This window comes from Terrapene carolina, unplaced genomic scaffold (assembly GCF_002925995.2).
Source record: "Terrapene carolina triunguis isolate 2854851 unplaced genomic scaffold, T_m_triunguis-2.0 Scaffold35022, whole genome shotgun sequence".
In the NCBI taxonomy this organism is placed as follows: Eukaryota; Metazoa; Chordata; order Testudines; family Emydidae; genus Terrapene; species Terrapene triunguis.
In genome coordinates, this window is record NW_020699373.1 from 10,740,627 (window position 1) to 10,766,145 (window position 25,519).

Consider the following 25,519-nt stretch of genomic DNA (forward strand, 5'->3'; position numbering starts at 1 on the left):
ATTTAAACGTGTACAAAGAACTCCAACTTGGAGCAGGAGTTGGATTCAGAAATTATTTCCTGGACCGTCTCTACATAGGAGCTTGCCCTGGCTTAAATAAACCTTCCTTTTTCAAATGAATGTAGTCAAATCAGTACAAGTCAGTACGTAGACAAGGCCATTGGTGGTAGATTTTAAAGTAAAGTATTGCTTGATATTAAAATCCTAAAAAATCATGATTACTAAGTGGTTTTTATATTGCTCCATAAATGGTAGACATATTTCAACAGTAAAACTGAGCCATTGGAATTCAGCTGAGTTGCTGCAGAATTAAATTTCCCTTTCCTTGCAGCTCTGTCTCCTGGTTCAGAAGGGGCATGGCTCTCCCTCGAGTATCAAACTCCAGTATAATCCTGGCAGTATCAGTTTAGAGGAAGCTGACAGATGTGAACCTCCTAAGATAGAAGCGTATCTTCCTGCAGGGACCAAAATGAGCCTCCTTGTTGGGACAATATTTCCATTTTGGTATCCTGAATATTGTACTCTGGAATGGTCATGGCTTATACTACACACCTTCAGGTGGGCTCTCACTGAAGTCAATGGTAAGATTCCCATTGCCTGCAGAGAACAGAGTTGGCCTAGCCAGCAATGAGTACGTCTGAGAATTCCAAACTTTGTCTCTTCATTAGTTGGCTAGTGCCTAGTGATCAGGTTGACGAGAGGCTGCTCTTCAGCGGAGCTGAGCACCCACATCTCCATTTGACTTCATTGGGAGTTTCCATCTCCTCTGAAAATTGGGCCTTTTGGCCCTTGTTCTGCCAGTTGCTGAAGTGATTAGCAAGTTAGGAGGTATTTCTATCTAGCTGCCTGAAGTATTTCTAATGTGCCTGTTGCTGTAGCTGGCTTTTCTGGCTATATGCCCTCCTTCATTTCTGCATGCAAAGCCAGTTTTGTTGGGAGTGGAGTACACACAAGTCGCTGCAGTCCGTGATGCAAAGAATTTCCAATATAATTTATGCTCGTTTTTTAGTGCTGTTCCTGGGATCAGTGGACCTTAATGCAGATTGTGGAACCTGGAACGTTAAGGTCTTCAGTTACATCCCATTTACACTTAAAATGCTGCATTGGCGCAGCTGCAGCACTTCAATGAAGACGCACTCCCATCGGCGTAGTTAATCCAGATCCGCAAGAGGCAGTAGCTATGTCAGCAGGAGAGATTCTCCTGTCAACCCAGCTCTGTCTACACTGGCGCTTAGGTCGGTATAACTACGTCGCTTCAGGGTGTCGATTTTTCACATGCCTGTGATGTAGGTATATCGAAATAATTCTGTAGGGTAGACCAGTGATGAGCTCCCAAAATCCTAATAACCGGTTCCCTACTGGGTCCTCGGCAGCAATTTGGCAGCGGGGGCGGGGGGCCTTCACTCGCTCCGGGTTTTCAGCAGCATTTCAGCGGCAGGTCCTTCACCCGGAGTGAGTGAAGACCCCACCGAAGTGCCGCTGAAGACCCGGTAGGGAACCGTGCGGTGAGTACAGGCCCCATGTGCCTGTCTTCCCGCCCCCCCATCCGACCCCAACCCCCTTACCGCCCCCCCCCGGACCCCGCAACCCACCACCCCCCCCCCGCTCCTTGTCCCCTGAGCACCCCCTATCCAACTCTCCCCGCTCCCTGTCCCCTGACTGCCCCGACCCCATCCACCACCACCCTGACAGACCCCCTGGAACTCCCACGCCTACCCAACCCCCTCGTCCCCTGACCGCCCCCCCAGAACCTCCGCCCCTCCAACTGCTCCCTGTTCCTTATCCGACCCCTCCTCCCAGCCCCGGCCCCCTTACCATGCTGCTCAAAGCTGCAGAGCTGCCCAGAGCGCTGGTGCCGCGGTTCACTGGGGCTCTGCGAGGGGGGGGGGGAGCGGGGCAGGGGCCGGGGGAGCCTCCCCAGCTGGGAGCTCAAGCGGGCTGGACAGGGTGGTCCCGTGGGCCGAATGTGGTTTGCCCACCCGCTGGCCCCTTTACAACTGGTTCTACACCGGCTTCTAAATTTAACAACCGGTTCTTGCAAACCGGCTCCAGCTCACCACTGGTGTAGACATGCCCTCAGTCTCTTATATATACAGTTTGTTCCATACTTGTGCCTTGTCTGGCCCTCAGCTTCTGCCTTCGTAACTGCACATTGGATATGCTACAGAGCAGCCTACTTGTAATGACCACAGATCCTGTAGATTGTACCTCTTAATCCACTGGTCACTAAGCAGACAGTATGTATGTACCCAGGATTCTTAGTTGCTGCTTATGGATATAGGCAGGAATACCATACATCTGGACTATTCATCTAGAGCTACATTCAGTATGTGTAGCCTCAAGGTATTAAAAGGAATATTTCAACAGACAATCCTTTTTTGAGAGTTCTTTAGGTTTTGTATGGAGGTATCGGACATGGAAAATCAAGGGGGCGGCTTACCCTTTGTAAAGAGCTAACATTGCTGAGAAATAAGGTTTATCTCTTTTGAAGGAATTTTTCTTGTGAGGCTTAAGTGCTGTTTGTTTTACTTGTGTCAAATTCCCCATGAACTTGCTTTCTATTGATGCTGTGTACACTAATGCTTGCAGGGGCCCCATCTCCGCCCTCTTTGTCCTTTGTGCTAGGTGCAGAACAGACAAAGTTCCTGCCCCAAGGATCGCACGGTCAGAAACTCAAGAGAGAGGGTAGAGGAAAGGAAGCGCTATCGCCATTGCCCAGATGGGGAGCTGAGAGACAGTCTTTCCCAAGGCCACAGTCAGTCTGTGGCAGAGTCAGAAATTGACCCAAGATGTCCAGAATTCTAGTCTAGCGCTTAAAGCACAAGACCATCTTTCCACTCACTGTAGCTTGACTAAGCTTCCCTTGGCCTAGCGTTGTGCCTTGCTCCAACTAAAGCTTAGGGAGCGTGGAGACACACAAAGCAACCTACAGTTTCCCAGACTACTCCAGATGGTGTAAATTTGGGTGCAGGTGAGGATTTGGCTCTACCTGTTGCAGCCATTTTACCTGTTGCTCTTTTCCGCTCCTTTCAGTAACTAAAAATGTCAGGTGTGAGGTAGAAGGTAAGGAAGTGGAAGGATGAAGTGACACCAATCTATTTTTATTCATAATTTTTTGACCTATTTAACATGGTCTGGATAATTAAAATTTTATCTTAAATGAGGGGAGACACATGGTCGGGTGGGAGGAGGACCATTATTCCAAGTAGCCATTATCTTGCTGAAAAATCTGCTTCTTGCTTCAGGTGCCGGCAGAAGTTGAAAAATGTCAGGACCGAGTGGAATGCTTCAATGCTGACCTGAAAGCCGACATGGAGAGATGGCAGAACAACAAGCGCCAAGATTTTAGGCAGCTGCTTACGGGAATGGCCGATAAAAACATCCAATACTATGAGAAGGTATTGCCCTGAGCTGCAGCAGATGGTCTCATACAAATAATCCCTTTGAGTGACTTACAGTCAGGGGTGGCTTTCAAAAATTGCAAACCCTGTGTTGTAGTAAGAACTAGCGCTCAGTGTGAGGACTTCACATCAGGTGTTTAAGGTTTTTCGGTTAGCTGTCGAATCAGTAAAGGCTCTTGATTAGCCTGTGGCTTCCACTGAAAGTTTCCGGTATTACCACTTCGTTATGGCTTGAGCTGTAAATCATTAGACAGTGGCTAAATGGAATAGGGGCAATGGAGTTACACAAGGGAAGGAATTAATCCAGTAATTGACATTTTCCACCGGATGGAGATTTTTTTTCACCATCCCTTATGTTTTGCCCCTTTTTGTCTGGACCTGATGCTGCTAGACTTGTCTGATGACAAGCAGGAGCATGTGTACCAGGTGCTGCCTCTGCTGCCAGGTTAACTTGGTCCTGCAAATACTTACCGTTGAGCTTATTAGAGTAAGGAAGGAGTCTGTGCCCCCCTCCTGCTTCCAACTTTCACTGAGTCACTGGAGCAAGAGCCAAATATGCTACATGGTCCTATGGGAGGATTCCTTATATGTTAAGGAAATGGAGGTTGGGGAATAGCAATCTTAATTTTATCCTTGTGCATCATGATTAACTTTTGGCTACTTGATGTACTGGTTCTGAAATGCAATATTCTTTTTTCCCTGCAGCCTATGCTGCATGTGTAACATAATTTGCCACAGTAGACGGTCTCTTGTTATATAATATCATTGATGCATCTTCTATTATGAAATTACTATAAGGTGAATGTGGGTGCACAACTTTTTGAAAAATCACACTCAGAGTAGTTACCAATAGTTCATTGTTAAACTGGGATGATGTATCTAGCAGGGTCTGTCCTGAGTCCAGTACTAGTCAATATTTTAATCAGTGACTTGGATAATGGAGTGAAGAGTACATTTAAAATCTGTGGCTTTCACTAAACTCGAAGATATTGCAAGCACTTGAGGACAGGATTAGAATTCAAAGAGATGTTGATAAATTGGAGACATGGTCTGTAATCAAGATGAAATTCAGTAAAGTCAACAAAGTACTTTGCTTAGGAAGGAAAAATCAAATGCACAAATGCAAAATGGGGAATAACTGGGTAGGCAGTAGTACTGCTGAAATGAATCTGGGGGTTGTAATGTATCACAAATTGAATATGATGCAGTTGCAAAACAAGCAAATATCATTCTGGGGTGTAGTAACAGGCATGTGTAAGACATGGGAGATAATTGTCCTGCTCTGCTTGGCACTGCTGAGGCCTAAGCTGGAATACGGTGTCCAGTTCTGGGTGCCACGCTATAAGAAAGAGATGACCAACAGGAGAGAATTCAGAGGAGAGCACCAAAAATGATCAGTTTAGAAAACCTGACCTCTGAGGAAAGGGGTAAAAAAAACTGGGCATGAGATAAAAAGACAGAGGGAGAACATACATCTTCAAATATGTTAAGTGCTGTTATAAAGAGGATGGTGATCGATTGTTCTCCATGTCCACTTAAAGGTAGGACAAGAAGTAACTGGCTTAATCTGCAGCAAGGGAGATTTAGATTCGATATCAGGAAAAACTTCCTTACTATAAAGATAGTTGAACAGGTTGTGGAATCCCTGTGTTTAGAGGCTTTAAAGAACAGGTTAGACAAACACCGATCAGGGATGGTCTAGGTATACTGGGTCCTGTCTCAGGACAGAGGGCTGGACTAGATGACCTCTCGAGGTCCCTTTCAGACCTGCATTTCTATGGTGGTTCATTATTTATTATTTGTATTACTGTAGCGCATAGGAGCTCTTACAATATCTATGGTTCTTTACTTCATTCCCTGCCCATCTTAGCAGTTGTGCCTTACGAAAGCACAAAAAAGGTATGAGATAATGTTGTTCGTTTAAATGCCATTGTAATCTATATGCATGAGGAGGGGAAAATTTAGTTTTGGCACTTCTTGGCTCGAAAGCTGAACCCCACAGCCTGAAGGAAGTTTTTTAATAGCATTTCCTAGGTTTGCTTTAAAGGAAAATGATTCTGTTGTCCAGTACTATTTAACTAGGCCCTACTCGAATGCCCTGTTCTGGGCAAGGTGTGCTACTGAAAGTGGGAGTTGCTGACAAGTGTGCGCTGAATGAGTATTTGGGTCTAAGTAATCATAAAAATAAGCCTGGAATGAAAACTCCGTGTTGCTGCCCCCTGTTCTGTAGCATCTACCTATGTTTGTAGGGATTGGGGGTGGTCAGGTTAGTCAGAAGCCTGGAACCAGGGTCAGCGTCAGGTGTTGCACCATGGGTCAAAGCAGGAGCGAGTGTCGGGAGTAGGCTAGGAGGAGGGACCTGGAGTGAGTCAGGCAAGCAGGAACTGGGAGCAGTCTGGGATAAGGACGGCAGAAACAGCCTGGGAGGCAGGAACCAGGAGTCAGGCAAGTGGACCAGGGTCTGTAGTAGCAGCCAGCCAGGGATTCACCTAGTTGCTTGGACAACTTCCTGTGCCTCTTTCTAGCTCAAGTAGTGTGACCCGGCCACCAATTGGCTGGGACATCTCCCCCAGTCAGGAGCTTTGTGGGCAGGGCTCTTGGTGAAGGATCATAGGCCTCAAACTGAGGGTTCCCAGGCAGTGCTCAGAATGTTCTCCCCCCCCCCCCCCCCCCCCCTGTTCCCTGCACTTCACCCAAACCAGTGGAGAAGGGGACTAGCGATATCAGCCTTGTGTTTAGTGCGTCTTTAAAATAAATGTTGTTTAAACTCACTGCTTTGTTACACCTTCCCCTTACTGGCTTTGCTCTGGTTTTCTCTCTTTCCCTCTCCCCCTCCCTCCCTCCATCTTCTACGCAATGTGTCTAATTCCCTACAAAGTATTCTCTAGCTCTTCTCTGACTTTCTTCTCTCTCTTAGAATTTGCGTCTCCGTGTTGTACCTAACTCATTAGACAGATTCTCTCACACATGGGGCTTGAAAACTTTACCTGACATCAAGAGTTAGATTTCCCCTTCCCTACCCCCAAAGAGCTCACCCTGTTGGGGATTCACCTTGAAAATCTGGCATCACATTGGGAGCTACTGGGTGCTGAGCACCCTAAAAAACCTTGGCTCTTACTGAGATCCCTAGGTGGGAGTGGAGCTCTCTTGAAATTCTGGCCCCTAATAGCCAGAGGAGTGAGGTCCAACTTTTTAAAGGTATTTTGGCCTCGCAGCGCTGCGTGTTGCAATGCCCAAGTCTCATCTCAAACATTAATAAGATTAAGGCTCCTAAGTGCCTAAATCCCTCTTGAAATTGAGACTTAGGTTCCTAAATCCATTGGGTGTTGCAATGTTAAACAAAGAAATGCCAAAATATCTTTAAAAGGCTGGACCCAAGCCTGTTAGATCTGCATGAAAGATGTTGCCCTGGATGATGTTTCATTTGCATAAGAAACCCCAGATAATTGGATTCCTATCCAGAGGTGTCTCTGGATCCTAACTAGATACTCAGCATTTATTCTGCTAGACAAAGGCTTATTTGAACAGTGAACCCCTATAGGTGCCAGAAGGGAAGTAGGAGCAGTTTCTCTGTTACGTCTTTATCACTCTGCCCAGCCCTCGGGCATAGACCCAGTGTCTGTGTCTCTCTGCTTAGAGCTTTACCAAACCGCTAGTTGCTGTAGGCTGCTTCACAGCTGTTAGAAACCATCTTTGCCCTCAAAATAACATCTTACAAAGCCACTAGGGAGCCTTTCCTTGCCACAAGGAGCCTGAAGCTGTGCCCGTTCATGCTTTCCAAATATTGTCTGGCATCCTTTCAGTTTAACTTTGGAATTTCTGAAGTTTCTAATCATTTGGAATTTTTGATGACTAAAGTTCTTAGTGTCCCCCTTAACTCCAGCCTAGCAACTTCTTTTGTCTGGGAATTTAGAAAACTGTTTCTTAACTTCTTGTCTTTCGAGCTACTAAACTGATGGCTAACAGGACCACGCTTTGTGAGACCTCTTAACTTGCATGTCTGAGTGGTGGGACAAGAATGAGGAGGCTGAAGTATGTAATGTAGTCCTATTGTTTTGGTTTTTTTGCAGTGCCTTACGGCGTGGGAGTCAATTATACCACTATTACAAGACAAACCAGAGACCAAATAAGAAGCTCCATAGCCCACAGACTTCTCTACACAAGTGCACAGTACCACTAAACAACCTACTGGAGCTGTATGATGCACTACTTTGTTGAGAGTTACCTGAGAAATGCCAGCTATGCCTAGTCTGGTACAGACCCATTGAAAAGCATTTGAACTTTTTCCTCTTTTTGTGTTAAGATGTTTCATCTTTTGAGTTACCGTAACAGTTCCTTCTCCAGCCTGTGGGGTGATCGTGGGCTTGTAATGGAAATACACAGGGATCAAGTCGCTTCTTGATAAAGAAAACTTTACCTCTTTATTCCAGAAGGAACTAATGAGTGGAATACTAAAACGATGAAAATAAAACTCTAAACTGCAAGGTGCCAATATGACATCTTTATTACCATCCTCTTTGTTTGCTAAATAAGGGTTGATTCCCATGAAACAGTGCCCACCAACCCACCCTTCTTTTTTGTGTGTTTTGTTTTTTTTTCTTGATGGAGAGGGAAAGGCCAGAAGTGGACACTTACTACAATTAGTTAACTCCCTGGATTAAGCAATTTTGGAGCTGAATCTTTGTGTGGGAGTTTGGGCTGGTCCTAGATTAGAACATACTGACACTTCTGCAGAAAGCTCATGATGCAAGCCTGAACTGTGGTTCATGTGTGTCATGCACTCTGTTCGTATTGAATATTTCATACTCATTTGTTTACCTTTGGTGATATGAAGTAATGTAAGTTGGCTGAAGCGCACATGTGACAGATTTGGGGATCAAAGGAGGACTGGCGTGCGTGGGGGTGGGGGTGAGTTTATGATGTAGCCTTACAAAGTGTGTGATGGGAACAAACACAAGTCTGTTAACCTTTTATCCCCAAAGCAAGCACAGACAGTTCTGTGATAGGATTCTTTGATCCATGCTTTCACTTGTTTTCAGACTATAAGCTAGATGGGAATCCCTCTGAATCTCCCTCTGGCCTTGATCATTTAAAACATACCCATCGTAGTAAGGATGGGTTCTTGCTTTTTGCCCTTTTTCTTTCACAGCAGCCAAAACCCCCAAAGAGTCAAGTGCTTGCTGACACCAGATATCATTGTGCATGTGTGAAACTTGCCTTAAACATGTCAATGGCAGGTGATAGAGGCAATACCTTTTCCCCATTATGTACATTTAGTGGTCATGCTTGTCTCTATTGATCCTCATTGAAAGGTCGTCTTAAGAGTTGCCCTTTTTAGGTATAAATCTATTTTCCTACCAGGTTTTGTCAACCTTATAGTCTGCAGAATCTTTTCCTTTCCGTATCCAGTCTCTCCAGTTCACCGCCTTTTTTGCTCTTTAGTACCTGCCAAAGGAAAGAGCACTGCCAAGATGGGTTACAGATACTTTGAATCTGTTAAAAGTCTTCGTTTGCTGCTTGACCAGCTTGTTTCCTCCCATAGGAACTCCAGGGTTTAATTATTTTGGCAAACAGGAGTGTAATATTCAGGATTCTAGGGTCAGCAAACAACTTTTTATTGTTTTATATCCTCTCATTTTCTACCAAAGCTATTGGATGCAATTCTTATTTGTATCCCATTTACAAAGACCATGCAAATTCCATTTAATTTGTGGATTGTCCCCAGCTAAAATAAATGCTATAAAATATACCTGAAGTTTCTTCAGGTTTGCATAGTCTGTTCAAACAACTATTACATAAAAGTTGTGGCTGTTAAATTATTAACATGGGAGAATCACTGGGCATAAAATTTGTCACGGTTAAGGCAGTTTTTCTACTTGACCATATCACTTTCATTGATGTAGTTTTGTGATTCTAAACCTGCAGTTCCAATTTGTCAGCATACGTTTGCTGGGTGAAATCAGGGACCTGGCGTCAGGTGGTTGGTTGAAATTGCAGCATAATAACAATATTGTGTTAGTAGAGCGAGGGAAGACTTTAGTAAGAAATGATTCTCTAACAATCTGATTATTTTTTTCCCTCCCTTAAACCTTTGTCTATTTGTCCTCTCTCCAATTGTTTGATATTAGGCCTTAATTATCAATTCCTATTTGATTTGCTGGGGCATATTGGCTAGGAATTGCTCTGATTTGTATTCTGTGCTTTTTGTCATTAATTCATATAATTTAGCATATGAAAATGATAGAAAACAAAAGGTTTCATGTGGTGAAACCAGAGAATTGTTTAATCCCTTAGAATAGTTTCTACCCTGTCAAATTGGTTAGGTTTTTGAACATAGTTGTCTCTGAAACATCAGCATAAACCTAGGGTCAAGTAAACTTGTCTTCAGTCTTTCCTGTTCATTGGGGAAGTTGATTAGGGATTGAGAAATGACAGCTTTTTCTAGCACTTGTCTCTCACAGAATGATCAACTAAGCTGCATTTCTGCTGAGCATTACAAAAAAAATTTTTTAAAAAATGCACTTTTCCACAAGAGAACATTTGAAAAATGCAGTGGTTCTGTTTAGAGGGGAGTGAATTTAATCGGTTTCCTTTTTTCTTCTGAGTTCCCATGTTCATGCCTTTTGCCCTTCAGATTTAGTTAGAAAACTGAAGACAAGTCATCAGCTTGTAGTTCCAGGGGCTTGGTTCTTTAAGTACATTTGCCATTTCTCAGAAAATACATATTCTACAAGGTACTGTTAGCAAAGGACATTGCAGTATCAGGTAAGGATTGTCATGGGTAGCAGGGGAGCTTTTATAGTTTCACTTAGGGCATTTAAGTATGGTAACAATTTCACCTTCTGCAACAGTGGTGGGGTTTCTGACTTTGACTCCAGTCAACATACACCTAATGTTTTACCTAATACTTACACGTAATGTTAACATTGTTCTGCTGTACAGTCTCTGAAGCCAGTTGATCTTTAAATCACTAATCAAGTGAATGAAGTGACTTCACGCCTTGTTTGTTGTCAAGCAAATGCCTTTTGCAGCTAAGCCATTAGAAAGCTGGCACTTTCTCTACAACCAACCAAATGAATGGCTTGGAAGGGTTCACTGTAAGTACACATGTATCTGGAACCCCTTAAGGGGGAGATATGTGGACTGCAAGTTTGGGTCACAGATCAGAGGGTGCAGGCCCTAGATCATGTTGCAGATTGGCTGTTGCTCTAGTGTGAAGCAGACACCACCTGCTGCCATGTTAAAGAACATAAATCATGGTTTAAATTAGAAGCAAGCTTTTGAAACGTGTTGCAAAAGGGGAGTTCTTGCCTGTAACTGCAGTCATAGGAGCAGGATACTGTGTGGTGGTTCCCTCTTAGATGCAACTAGCCTGTTGCTGAGTCTGTCTTAATGAACCCTCACAATATGAACCATGTGACAATGGTGGCGATCCAGGTATTGTTTCATAGTCTGAACATGAGATTTTGTGCAGCGTGTTAGTAGCACAGAGTAGCCCAACTGACTTACAAAATGACAAGTGCTTTCAGGGCTGAATTCAGTTGTCACAAGTGACTTGTTCCTGTTCATGCTGCATCAGATCCTACCCCTTTAAATGCAGGTTTAAAATTCTCTTGCAGTTCATGGTATATGTGTGGCTATCTCTTAGGGCCCATGTTTGGCAGTGTGTAAATAGTCTCACTAATTTGTGTGACTGTAGAAAAGCAAGCCTTTCACAAATACCGAGCAGAAATCCACTGAAAGAGTAACTTTGTTCCACTCTTTTTTTCCCTTTAATAGGTGTTTAAGCATCGTTCAGTACACCAATGGGCCTTTTTCTGTATATAGAGATTGATCTGGCTCAAAAATTGAGTCTCTCCAATATGGGGCCAAACTCTGATCAACCCAAATAGCAGATACGCACTCCACAGAGATGAACTTTCTGTGGCTTGGGCCCATCCACAGCTTTAAAGCGTTTTGCATTTCCTTTTAACAAATCTTGCTCCACAGCTGCCCTGTGGTGCACACTGACCCAAGGCGTGTGCAATTTCTTGCTGTCTCTCCATCACTTCTGATAGGTGTGCAATTTGGAAAGTTGTGACTCTCTTGAAATGGCACCAGCACATCCAGGCAAGCACTGTTTAGCTCTGATTTTTATATATAATCTAAAAAGGGGTGTGTGTGTGTGTATGTATGTATGTATATTCTCTCATCAGGATTTCACTGATGCAATAAACTTGGGAGACTTAAGAAAACACAAAATGATGGCCTTCTCAAGTAATCATTTAAAACGAAAGCTCTCCAGGTCTGCTCCATTTCATAAAGCAGTCAGCTCTTTCCTTTACTACTGGTAGTTACCAGAGGGTAACTTGTGGTATGTTTATACTTAACACCAAAATGATTTTGTCAAGGAACTTATCAAAAAATGTGATGGTTGTGATAGAGGGAGGAAAGGAGGTGGAAAGAAAAAACAAAACTAGGAAAAGCTCAGCAAGGGTTTAGGTTGTGTGAATGTGCAGTTTATCCATCAACGAGTTACTGCATTGGCCTTTCACCTCTGGAAACATGGCTTCAAATATGGCTTCAGTGCCAAGTGCAACTTGATGGCCTCCATCACAAACCTTTGTCTGCATCACTAAACCACTGCACACACATTGGCATAAATGGAAGGCCCTATGGAGGGTCTACAGGTAGAACTGGCAGTGTTGTAGAGGGAGCTCTGTGGTGGTGATTTTGCATAGCCTGTCCACACTTACATACTTGTTTAGGACTTGGTCCTGCAAATAGTTACATATGTGAAGGGTTCAGTTCAATTCAGTGAGACGATTTGTGTATGTTTGCAGGATTGGGGCCTTAATCCAGTTTACCCATTTAACTCAAGAAATGATGCAAAATTAAAAGAAAATGGGCTGCAGAATATTAAACGGAAACTTTGTCTTCAATGGGTGGTGCTTTTGACCCAGCGTTTGTGTGTGCAAAACTGTGGGCACAGATTCTGAGTTTTATTTAACAAGCTGTTTGATGTTCAGCCGCCTTAAACACTACGAGGTAGGGAGACAGCCTTCTTCCTTTTTGGTTTTAACCAGCTTTTTTTACTATAAACAATTGAAGGTCATTCGAGAAGGGAAATAACTTTTTTTTTTTTAGGGGAAAAATTACTAGTATTTGCCAAATACATTTCTGATAATGTGAAACTGGGCACCTCCAGAATATTTTGGTCTTTTGGGGATATATGAAGGTTTAAATAAATATTGATATTTTACATGTATTTTTGTCACTTTTTTAAAAAATTTTGGTTGGAAGGAATAATAGATCATTGATAAATACCTGCTCGACACTACAGTTTTGGCAGCAGGTATTTGATATATAGAAATAGTCACAATTAACAGTATTAGTTTTGGGTTAAGGCAGACAGTGCTTATCAAAATCATAGCTTTTTGAATAACTCCTTCTTGCTTAAACTATAACACCAAAAAAATATAAAAATCAAGGGTGCTTACGTCCTCCTGGCCCTGGATAGCTGAGGCCCTAAACCTACACTCAGTGGTACAGTGAGACACTTAGGTCAATAGTTGTCATGGGGACAAGGTTCTACCTACACCGATTGCAGGATCTGAGCCAGTCACCCACACAGCATACAACTAGGTGATGCTGGGTTTTGGTATGCAACCAAGAACGATCTACAGTATTTCATCTCTTTTGTGGGTGGAGATTGGACAACATTGTCCTGTTCATTCTACTTCCTATGTGCCTGCACTCATGGCTCCCTTTAACATTCAGGGGAGTTTACGCCATGAGGCAAGTCAATGTTGCCATGAAATTTAACTTCTGCCAGCATATTTTTAGGAATTCATCCCTTTTGTCGCTCAGCGCATGACACCATGAATGGAAATGTTGCTGCCTAGGTGCCCAACCAGTGTACTGTATTTTTGACTTTTGTAAAATCGGTTTCTAGAAATTTGTTTGTTTTTCATACTCTGGTCATCCTCACATCTCCTCCCATACCAGGATAAACCAAAATGAAAGCTGTGAAGACTTGTCGTTGTGTGTGAATTAGCTAGTGGATGATGTACAGATTGGAGTGGTTTTTGTTTCCTACACTCCCACCAAATTTAACTTTTTTTTTTCTTTTCTTTTCTTTTCTTGTTAAGCTCACAGGATATTAAATGTCTTTGATTTCAGGTGCTGGCATGTTTCTGTTCCTTTTCATTTAGCTCTGTATAAACATACTCTGTGCATTGTTACTATGGAACTAGTATTGATAAAAACACTTTGAGGTAAACTCTTTGTAATGCTTGATAATTATTAGTGTGTACATTTTTTTTTAAAGACACTGTTTCTTTACCTCAATTAATTTAAAGGAATGGACCAATAAATGTATTAAAGGATGATTTCTTTACCTAATAGTTTCATTTTGTGTCGTCTTTATCACATCTACAGTATGATGCATGCCCTTGTACTTATTTTGCTCATGTATTTACTGCCCTGTCTTTCTCTATGGTGGTGAAACTTGTGCTTTTGATACTCCCTCTTTCGGGGTGTGTGTGTGTGTGTGTATGACAACTCAGCTGTTTACACCTACTGCCTTGTAGTACGCCTCCCCAGAGTGTAAGCTCCTCACTTACACATCTATCCTTGCAGTATCGCTGTGCCTTGGTTTTCCATTTATCAAATGGGGAGAATGAGATGTTCTCTCGGTAGGGGAGAGATTTGTGCAGGGTGTCACAGAGCCAGGTCTTGACCCCAGGGCTCCTGCAACCTAGTCTGGCATCTTGACTGTCCTCATAAGGAAAAGTTGGTTATGCACAGTTTCGGGGTTTCAGCATAGTGCAGATAAAGTAAACAGCAGGACATTTTCTTAATCCTCAGGTTGCTGGGGATTTCTAGGGTCTAGTTCACACAACTTCCTCATGATGGTCTCACTGCTTCATGGCAGGGTCACTTTGAATATTACTGCTCATCTGTCAGGGACCACTCCTCCCCCCTTCTCACCCCCCCCCCACTAGACTGCATGGATATGTTGGTTTGATGAGCCTGGTCTTAGATAACAGGATTCGGAAATCCTCTGCCAATGTCCTGCAGATGCTGTCTCCAACAGCACGGTGTCAAAGCATTTAGCACATACACCTGTTCAGTAATTCTTTATTGATGCACTGATTTACAACTTATTTACTTTTTATACATGGAAGTCAGTTTAATTGCTAAATTCTACATATTGGGATTTCTGGGTCCTCATGCCTTTCAGAAATAGTTTAACACAGTTAATAGTCAGTGGCTGCTGCTGAAATAACCACTTCAATTTTGCATCTACAGTATGCTCTAAAAGAGTATCATGCATGAGCTCTACTCCCACTTCATTGCAGGTGCAGGACCTGTGCCTGTACTGGTCTTGTACAACAGTCCCTGATGGTCTGACTATGATCCAGCTTATAAAAAGTGATGTGGTTTCTCAAGATGATTAATAGGTTTACAGTAGGGGGGGGAAGGGGAGAGAGAAGGGGTAGGCTGTTCTACAAACACAGAATAAGACAGTTCAGGCCCTGAAGGGCTTGCAATCATCTTTAGAGTGACAAAACAAAGGATCGCGCTCTGTATTTTCCCTTCAGGTCAGCATCACTCTGAAAAGGGGCTTCCTTGTATAAAGGAGTTTGCCCCTTTTTATATCCCTCTTCTCTTTCTATGCCTTACCCTCCCCTTGCAAATTAAATTGGAGGGTGGTTAAGGGAAATTTTTAAGCTTATGTAAACGGTACCTATTCTGACGCACCTAATCCTCGTTTCCAGGACTGACTTGGCAGCAATTGTCCCTCCCTCTTGCCTGTCCATAAATTCCTCCAGGCAGTGCTGCTGAATGGAAGTGGCTATTTCTATGGCCGGGCGGAGCTCTGTTACCACGCTAAAGTTTTCTGGACTAGCAGCCAAGATAGTGTCATCCCCTCCACTGGCATAAATTTGAAATCAAATGCTGCTGGACTGTCTATCACTTCTGGACTGCAGAAGCAGCAATACAAGCTCCTCTCCCCTCAGGTGAGGGAGATGATATGCTTATTGGCCTCAGCCTATGGGCTACCCATGAGAGCAGTCTGTGGCATGGATATCTGTCTGCTGTCACCTAAGCTAACCTGTTTAATTTCAGCCTAAATCCATAGTGACTAAAACGAGTGTGGCAGGCCCGAAGAGCTGTCTTCCGTCATCTGTCCTCTTGAGCTCTGTAGTACAGTAAGGTGCTCTAACCGACAATAACGCCCAGAGCTGAAACTTGCAATGGCGTGCCATCATTCTGCTAGGATTTCAAAGGAGCCCGATGTTGAGCGTTGCTTGTAGGCCACAATGCTGCAGAAAATAAAATGTGGATGAGAATGTGAACAGCTGCTCAAAAGCCAGAAGCTTTGATGGGTTCTGGTATCGCTAGTCTAGTAGGAATTTGGCATAACAGGGGAAGTTTTGTTTCAAATGGCTAACCATTCTGTCTGGTTTCTCACAAGTATTTGTACCGTCACTTTTATGCTTGCTAGCCATGCACTAGGTCACAGAGATCGCACGCTGTAAGCTAACTGCCACAGGGAGGAGCCATACACGGCTCTCTGTGTAATCGCCTTGAACAGCGTTAAGCAGTGGTGCTTGCTTAAACTGGTTGGTAACTGGTAATTGTGCACTGACCTTGTAGAAAGGATGGGACAAGTCCCAGCTCAGTAACTGGCGCATACAGGAGAACGGCTAGGCGAAGGTTGCCTCTCACACTAAAGACCAGTACTCACAGGTGGTGGTGGTAGCAGACACCAGCTAACCCCATAGGATTCAATGAGCCCCGAGCCATGACCTCTATAGGAGCATCCTTTTGTAAGGAGTCTCACTAGGGGCCAGAACTGCAGTTTCCACTTTATTGGGGTTAATTAACTCATTGGTGTTTAGTTGTAGAGATGCCACTATTTGACACAATGCCCCAGGAGTTGCATGCTAGCGGGTGGCTTGTGAAGTGACCTCACCTGAGACCAGCCTGCTAGGTACTGTGAAAGATGTAGACAAGCAAAGCCAGGACTTTGCGAGCGGCCTTGTGGTGAGTACTAACACCCTATTCCAGTTATGGAACCGCATTCAATGCTGCTGTGGTGTTAAATACATTGTAGTTTTTTGCATGTTGTTGTAACTACACTGTCCTGTGTATCATAGGGTTGCTGGGCTGATTGTGAGAAGGCACAGAATGATTAGGTGGCTATTCCTGTCTCCCTGTTCCCCCTTAGTCAGCACGAAGGGCAGGTATCCAGAGGAAACGTCACGTTTTGCCCTTACAAACGCGTTTAAATTGGCTTCTATTTAAGAAGCATTTATTTTGTCACTTTTTTCTAAATGCCTCTGCAATTAGCACTGCGTAATTACAAACGGGGAAAAAGTCTCAGCATGGTCTCCTTGAAGGTAAAAATGGCTTTAAGTTGCTCATTGAGATGTGACTCAGCTCTGTCCTTCCGGAGAAAAAAATTCAGAGGTGGGTACTGTACCTGGCTGTGAAAAAACAATGATTTTCTCTTTGAGCTTATGTACTGCTGTTGCATGTCATGCAGCTTGGAACTGAATGTCACAGTCCTGTTTCCTCTGCTAGGTCTGTTGAATTCTAGGCTATGGCTACACCAGAGAGCTTACAACTGCATCCTGTATGCTCTGTAATGTAGTCGCTCTAAGCGGATCGGGGAGAGCTCTCCTGTCGGCTTAATTACTCCAGCCCCTGTGACCAGCAGTAGAAGCTCTCCTGCCAACGTAGTGCTGTCCACACCGTGCTTAAGATGGCATAAGTTATGTCACTCAGGGACATGGCTAATTCACACTCCTGAGCGTCATGGCTTATGTCGACTTATGCTGTAGTGTAGCCCTAGTCTTCCCTGTGGTGTGTAGGACTCTAAGGACATATATTTCTTTTAATTGGTGGGTTTTTGCTGCTTTGATATATAAAGAAGGCCAGAATGTTTTTTTTTTTCCTTTCTTTCTGTCCACCTGTTATCTTTGTCATATCAAATCTGCTCTTGCTGGAGGACTTCCTGGGACTTGTGGGGGATATCAGCATATATTGTTAACACTCCCACTCCTTCGGGTAAAGAGATCATTTCTCCACCAAGTGAGTCACAGGTATTAAAGTATAAAACAGGCTGACTAGAAATCCTTCCTCTGTTTTCATTCTTTTGCACATGCTAGTTTCACTAGCTATCCACTCACCATAAACACTATCCAGGAATGCTCCAACGCTTGCGTGGTTTTTTTTTTTTTTTTTTTGAGGAACAAGTAGTCTTAGGCTGCCTTTGTTTTTAGACATGTAATCTGATTTTTTCCCCTTCCCTCCTTTTGCAAGTCACTTAAGGGGGGGAAAAAAATCCCTTAAACAAGATCCTTCCCCCTCCTTACCTGATGGGGATGATGCTTAAGCAGCCAGCGACACAAGACAAAATGAAACAGAACCCGCTGAACCAGTCCAGTATGTTTTGATAGATCTTGTTGAAGGCTGTGGATGTAGCTACCCCAGTGATCACTAAAGACAGCTGCAGCAAGACAAACACTTTACCTGTAAACAAGCAGATAAATAGTTACTCTTAGCTAGAGTCTCAAAGAAAGAAGGAAAACCACTATGTGGCGTCAACATGGACGAAAAGCCACATCCGTATTTAGAGCCAGGCCCTTTGACACATAATAAATGTCATTTTGGGTAACATGGAACCTGTAGACAAGACCACTCTTGTGCCAGAACTACTAGTCTTAAGAAGGTGTCTTAACTTCTCCCCTGTAGTTGTGGACCACCTTTGCTAAGGAATCAACAAAAACTCATTTCTAAGGCCTTGGCTACACTTGCAAGTTACAGCGCTGTAAAGCCTCCCCCAGCGCTGTAACTCACTCCCCGTCCACACTGGCAGGGCACTTACAGTGCTGTATCTCCCTGGGTACACCGCTGCAAGTACTCCACCTCCCCAAGAGGAATAACAGCTGCAGCGGAGTGGCTATGACTCACGGGTGTGAGTGTAAACGCTTGCAGCGCTGTACTAATCACCTTGTCAAGTGGCCAATCCTCTCCATTGTTGTGACCGGCTGCAGGAATACGGAAGTGCTGGTTTCAAAGCTCGTACCACAGAGAAAAGCAAACAGTTTGCAGCTTGCTTTGAGTGAATGAATGAGCAGGGGGCTGGGAGTTCAGAACTTGCAAAATAGAGAGCTGACATGTTCCAAAAAGCACACTCTCTCCCCACACTCCCTGTCACAATCCACCCCACCCCCCCTGTTTTGAAAAGCACGTTGCAGCCGCATGAATGCTGGGATAGCTACCCATAATGCACTGCTCCCAACACAGCTGCAAATGTTGCAAGTGTGGCCACACCACTGCGCTGGCAGCTGTCAGTGTGGACAGACTGCAGCGCTTTTCCCTACTCAGCTGTACGAAGACAGGTTTATCTCACAGCGCTGTACAGCTGCAAGTGTAGCCAAGGCCTTAAGTAGTTGCCATTTGTGTGTGTGTTAGAGCTTTCTTCTTTACTCTACTAATGCCCCTGTCATCTTTTCTCATGAAAAGCAAATTCATCTTTATAACAGGAGCTGGGGCCTGAAGCAAAACCTCAGCACCACATGCTCCTGGAACAGTTTCATTTCGGTTTAATTTAGCTGCTAGGACTTTTCCTTATGCGTTCACTTAGTCCCATAGCTACCTACGCCCGTGGCCGTTGGGATAAGATCTGAATGTGGTGATTTGGATCTCTCGAACTACCCACAACCTTCCTGCAGGATCAAACAGGAGACGAAAATGTTGTGGGGGAAAAAAACAGGTAACTGATTAAAGCATTATTATGCAGGTCAAACTTCTGAAACATGCTGCCACAATGCCAAAAGGTGACACCCTCCTAGGAAAGGATTAATGTGATTACAATCAGAAGGCTGCTTGGGGGCTGGGGAAGAAGTGATGTGCTATTAAAACTCATCCCAGTTCATCTGACTGTTTCTGCAGTGTCAGTTAAGTGTTGATATTTTAAATCCTCATCACTAGGTTTCAGAGGCAATAGCATATTATGATGAATAGGTACAAGTCATATTTGCCTTAGAGCTATGGTTTCACTGTGGCTTGGCTGTAGCTTCTGTAAGCCAACATTTCACTATTTCACATGCGGAAGCTTTTATCTTGATGACTGTGAGGGTGAGAAATGTAACTATTTTAAATGGAAAGCTTAAATTCTGCAACGGCTAACAGGGTCCCAGCCATGAAGCACTATTATGAGATGTCATTGTTCTAGCTTGTGCTTCTGCTGACTGTGATGGAAGACAAAGACTGATGTGATAACTCTGCTCGCTGAAGGATGGAGATCAAAGAATTATTGTAGCTGGCCACACTGTGTGTTAAGGATCCGTTTATAAATGCTTAACGTTTAATAAATGGTGAATTGTTAGCATCCAACATCTGCTTGTAACTATGGTTTCATCACTGTACTGCACATACTATCCATGTCTAGAATATCCTAATACTATCTATTAATTAGCCCTTTATAAATGGAACCTGGAGCTAGCATGACCATTTAGCCTTGTTTAGGGCCTGGTCTACCCAGCTCCAATTTCAGCCATTGGTCGCCAGCCACTGGTCTGCTGATGGGGCTGCACCCTTCTAGTGTAGACAGGCAAAACTTCCGAAAGGAGAAGCAGCCCCGCTATTGCAAACTGCAGTCTGCCCTTGCGGCTCTGTGTACATGAGCAAAAAAAGGGTGAGTTGGCTTGAGTGGAACCCCTCCCTTTAGGCCGGTTTGGGCACAGTTCAGCACCTTTAAGATCTCATAATGCAACCAGCTCAAACAAGCTCAAAGGTATTCAATTGTTTCTACACAGCAGGGGGGGAGGGGAGGGGAGAAAGGGGGAGGTTTGAGTTAAAGTATCTGTTCAAAAAGCCCCCCCCCCCCTTTGCCAATGGAGATGATCTGGCCATTTGCACTACTGCAGCTCTACCAGTTCTAATTGTTATGATTTTATTAAGCAGATGGCAGCACTTGACACACAACCTGCTCTTCCACCCAACAGTGAATGAGAGCAATAGCCATAATGGGGTTTCTGTCACATTTCCCGAAACACACACACCCCCTACACACACCAGCTTACCCCCAAATCTTGTTACTCACCATAGGACGATCCTTGTACATGTTTGGATAACAGAGATCTGATGGTTGGTAAGGGGATGAGAGCAAACAGCATTATGGCCCGAGCTGTAACACACACAAATAGGTAGCTTTCATCAGTACCTGTTGTCAAAACAGCAGCCTACTGTCCCTTACGGCGAGGCCATAAATTGCAGATTGGGGGTGGGGAGGTGGGGAGCAAATCACAGGCAACAGCTGTTAATTGTAGGATTCACTGTGTGTTGTGGGCAGTGTGGTTCTTTCGGTCGCCGCAGCTTGACTTGGTTTCAGTTCCTCCACAATATTAAAAAATAACCCTCGTGCTCAGGTAGGTCGTTGTCCCATTCTAGTGAGTGGAGGGGAGTCTACCTGTCAGCAAAGAGAGTTACTCCTCTAGAGGGCAAGCAGCAGGACTCATGCTCTTAGGGCCCTAGCTTCATGCACAGGCAGAATCTTTTATAGGAGGATTGTGTTCTCTAGGGAAGCGATGGCTCTGCTATTGGTTGGGCCTTAGATTGTAAACTCTTTGGGGCACGGCCCGTCTTTTTGTTCTGTTTGTACAGTGCCTAGCACAATGGGGTCCTGGTCCATGTGACTGGGGCTCCCAGGGGATACTGCAATACAAGTATTTAATAACATCTTACAAACGATGCAGGATTATAGGTTGGTGGTGGAAGCTGTTTAACCAAGTACCCTTTTTCCTACCCCATTCCCCTGAAACCTTGTTCCCCCACCATGTCTCTATGTTGAATGAGCAAAGCTGTTTAGAAAGTCCATTCCCCTTGTGTTTCTTTACTATTCCACCTTAAGAATAATTTTCAGCGGACTTTCAGCTTCCATTGATACAGGGTATAACAGCATCACACAGACCTTATGTTTGGTTTGTTTTTGTTTTGCTCGCCCTTAGCACTGTGTCCCTGTCAGTCTTTCAGCACGGAGATCTTAAGCTGAAGGGTATAGGCCTCTTTCTCTCTCTACGCTTACCAAACTTTAATCTTGCAGCTGCTCACTGTCACTAAACGATACAGATTCTATGCTGCAGCAACTGCTTCCTACCACCAAACTCAGCCAGATCCTCCCTCTCTACCCTCAGAGGGTCAAGAGGCCGCCTTGGTCTATCCCTGTCTAGCCCTTGTCCATTTATGCCTGTGACCCATTAACCCAGAGCTGTAACAAGGAATTTTTGCGCCCGAGGCAAGGGCCAGCTCCAGGCTCTTCGGCGGCGGGTCCCTGGGTCCCGCTCGGAGAGAAGGACCTGCCGCCGAATTGCTGCAGAAGAATGAATGCAGCGGCAATTCGGCGGCAGGTCCTTCCCTCCAAGAGGGACTCAGGGACCTTCCGCCGATTGTGGTAGAGCTGCGCCCCTCCCCTTTGCGTGCCCAAGGCAAGTGCCTCACTCGCCTCGCCCTTGTTACGGCACTGACTAACCCCCTCTTTTTGTCTGATGACTGAAGCGGTGTTAATGGGCTACTCTACGTGGAATGGTCCCTTACAATATGTGCTAACTACTTACGCTAAACAATCTGTTCCACCTGGCATTTTTGCCGTGACTGCTGGGAGCGCCTTTCCCAGACCTGAAGAAGAGCTCTGTCTGGCTCGAAAGCTTGTCTCTCTCACCAACAGAAATTGGTGAAATAAAAGATAATTCCTCACCCACCTTGTCCAATTCGGCCATGTCTATACGTACAGCGCTGCAGAGTCACAGCTCTGGCAGTACAACTGTGCCTCTGCAGTGTGTGTGGTGAAGATGCTCTAGGCTGACGGGAGAGAGCTCTGCCATTGGCATAAAAACAACACCTCTATGAGCAACAAACTGTCAGCAGGAGAAGCTCTCCCGCCAATATAGGGCTGTGCACATGAATGCTTATGTCACTCAGGGATGTGTGTGGAATATTCACACCCCGCGAGCAACATACATTTTGCCGGCATAGGCCGTAGTGTAGACATGGCCTTACTTACTTAAAGTTCAGGATTTTGGATACCTAATGCTAATCTTTTAAACTGCTACAGTAGCTCTAGTTGACAATTAAGCTTCCCACCAACCATAGCTATCCCTTATTGTTAAACAGCAACAAAACTTTGTCCAATCATGTCCAGTCCGTAGGATGCCTCCATTTCATCTTTGCCAAGGTAACCAAAACTTTCTTCCTTCTCATCCACAGGCCTTTCCTTAGAAGGAGCAATATTACCCATAGTCAAGACAGTAAGTTGTTTGATTAGTATTAATAGCTGAAAAGGGTTTTTTCTCCTATGCAAAGCTGCCTTTCAGCAGTTTAGATCTGGGATATGACCTAGTGAAAAATTATCAGCACTAACTAGTCTTTAAAACGAATGATTTTATTAAAAAAAAAATACGATAGGTAAAACACCCAAATCCTTCCTTGAAGCCAACATGTGACATGAAGTTTAGCACTGTTAATCCAGCAAAGACAGGGGAAAAGATAGGGCTGACCCAACCCCTAAGAGCTAAGGGCCCACACATTTAGGTAAAATTCAGAGCTGATCAGAATTTTGCACCTTGGGCTCAAGGTGGCTGCTGGGGTAGCAGGCCCCCTGCTGCCATCTCAGGAGGAGCAGAGTGGGGAGTCACGGGGCTGCTCTTGCTGGCCTTTCTGCCCCCTCTCCCCCCGGGGAAGTAGGGACAACCCTGTAATGAGACAGCAAAGATGAGGTATGTGTGAGGGAGGACATAGGAGGAGGAGGAAATTGCTTCTTACACTGTCACCATGTTGACCTTTTAATCTTTAAAGCCTGATGTAATAGGAGAATTTTGTGTGGGTGAATAATTTACTGGGGCTAGAAGAGCCTCTTTGGAAAGTATCAGAGGGGTAGCCGTGTTAGTCTGAATCTGTAAAAAGCTTATGCTCCCAATACTTCTGTTAGTCTCTAAGGTGCCACAGGACTCTTTGGAAAGTGTCTCTCCCCCACAGTGTTTCCTGCTCTGAGGTTTTCATTGAAGTGACCAGCAAAGAGCCTTACGCTGCTGCTGAAGCATGTCACTTAAGCATCTCCCTTTTCTCAGCCTGCCTGCCACCTAGGGTACATGGGGATCAGTAATTCTCACTTGCAGAGGCTGTGACCAATCATGTCACAGTTCGACTCACCAACGTAGAACAGGAATGTCCGTCGCACAAAGGCCATGATGAGAATGCCGACGCTGAAGGACAGTATCCCAATGATGATCATAGTCGTGTCCCTTAAATACTTGGAGAACACAAAAACCCCCAGGAAACTGGTAATAAAGATCATGTAGCCAGCAGCATTGCCGTAGCCAATCTCCACGGGGCCCCAGCTCAAAGGTTTCTTAAGCAAAAACAGCGGGAGCACATCCATGGCTCCCACAACTGCTAGGTCATACAAGACAGCCCCGATGAACAGCATTGCAATGATGAGTTTTGACGGTGCCAGGGGACCACGCCCCTTGTCCTCACAGGAGCCCGAACTCCCTGCCGTTCTTTCATCCTCCGGTAGCTGGCTGTCAGGCTGATCTATGTCCTTGAGTTTGCTGTGAGCTGTGTAAGCTGGGCAGGTGCCTTCAGTCGTAGGGACTTTCAGAACAAAGAAGCTGTAGAGGAAGCAGAAGGCATAGACGGCAATGCTGGAGGCCACTAGCACAGTGCCCTGTCGATAACTTATGTGGGAATGGATGAAGATGTGCCCAGACGCTATGCTGCCCAAGAAGCCCGCCATCCCATAGGTCAGCTCAATAACAATCAGCCGCAGTGACCTCCTGTGTTCAGAGGAGCCCAGAGCCCCCAGAGCCATGACGCCAGCCCAGTAGGTGGTGAAGCCTCCTGTCAGACCGTTTAAGGCTGCCGCCCCGTACATCACCTCAATAGGCCACCCCAGCAGGATTAAGAGGAGCAGGAGAGACCTGGAGACCAGATAGCCGAGGAGAGGGAAGCAAATGGTGATCTTCCTGTTCTTCTTGTCGCCGAGCTTTGTCAGGCCATAGGCCGTCAACAAGGGGCTCAGGCCCAGGACCAAATTGTAGATGATGTAGAAGTCAGAGACAGCTTTCTGCTGCAGATCCTCAAGCACGTGCGCCGGGCTGGTTGAGTTGGTCCGGTTGTAGTAGTTCTTCACCACTAGCAGCAGCCCTGTGTCGTAAAAGGAGCTGGCTACCTGGGCGCCAGCCACCACGGGCTCAATCCAGGTCCTCACCGCCATCCCTCCAACCATGATGGCTGATGCCGAACCTTTCCTTGGGGCTACTGGCAAGGAGGTGGGTGGGGAGGGAAGAGCGGCAAGGAGCTGTGCTGGAGACAGCAGGTCCAGAAGTTCTGGTCTTAAAACCGAAAGTTGCTACCGCCTGCAAGTTAGCACAGAAACAGAGTTGTGTGAGAGCAACACTGGCTGCACCTCCCCTCCAGCCCCACGCAGCCCCGTGCAGCAAATGACTCTGCTCTCAGTCCTGCCTGTGCCCGGGAAGCTTTTGTGTGCATGGAGCACACCCTCCACTCTCTTCCTGGTGTGCATTCAGAAAGGTCACATGGCCCTGCCTTGGGGAATTTCTGTCTTGCATGAGGAAGTGAATGTCCCCTGGTTGTGGCTTATATTTCACCACCCCTGAGCTGAAGCATGCAAAAGGAATCACAGCAAAGCAGTAGTGATGTCTACCTATGGGGGTGGTGGAGAGGGCTGAGGCCACTGGACAGTAGCCCTCCCCCACTCCACCACACTCTATTGCCCCTTTCATGCACCCCCTATTTGTTGCTGGTGGCTTTTGAACCTGTTTACCCTTCTCCTTCCCACCGCCCCTCCCCAAAGAAACCTTTTCAACAATTTGACCAGCAATTTGAGGCAGGAAATTCAAACAAACAAGGCTGTTACACTGACCTGTCTCCACAGCCACTCCTGTGTGCATTCAGCCTCACTGCGCTCCTCAAATGCGGACACTCCTGATGGGAACGCTTGGCTTACACACAAAGCAGAGTCTAGCAATAACCCTCTTCCCACACTAGCTGAGTAACCAGTGAGATGAGGAGTTAGTAGCCGTGGTGAGTAACAGGACACA

At 45.1% G+C, this 25,519-nt stretch overlaps 2 protein-coding genes across 2 annotated transcripts in view; one reads left to right on the plus strand and one right to left on the minus strand.

Annotated features, from left to right (window-relative positions):
- Window positions 1-8,005, plus strand: part of LOC113405292 (sorting nexin-30) — a 47,631-nt gene extending 39,626 nt beyond the window's left edge. Inside the window, exons 8-9 of the mRNA XM_026646348.1 lie at window positions 3,246-3,398; window positions 7,472-8,005. Coding sequence (XP_026502133.1) covers window positions 3,246-3,398; window positions 7,472-7,531 — 213 coding nt within the window. The 3' untranslated portion in view covers window positions 7,532-8,005. The remainder of the gene's footprint in view (window positions 1-3,245; window positions 3,399-7,471) is intronic.
- Window positions 8,006-14,568: 6,563 nt separating this feature from the next.
- LOC113405293 (thymic stromal cotransporter homolog) lies at window positions 14,569-24,684 on the minus strand. The gene is made up of 4 exons (XM_026646349.1): window positions 23,607-24,684; window positions 20,506-20,589; window positions 17,771-17,927; window positions 14,569-15,712 (listed from the first exon to the last, which is right to left on the minus strand). The coding sequence occupies exons 1-4, from the start codon at window positions 24,682-24,684 to the stop codon at window positions 15,655-15,657; spliced, it is 1,377 nt and encodes a 458-aa protein (XP_026502134.1). The 3' UTR covers window positions 14,569-15,654.
- Between the last annotated feature and the right edge of the window lie 835 nt (window positions 24,685-25,519).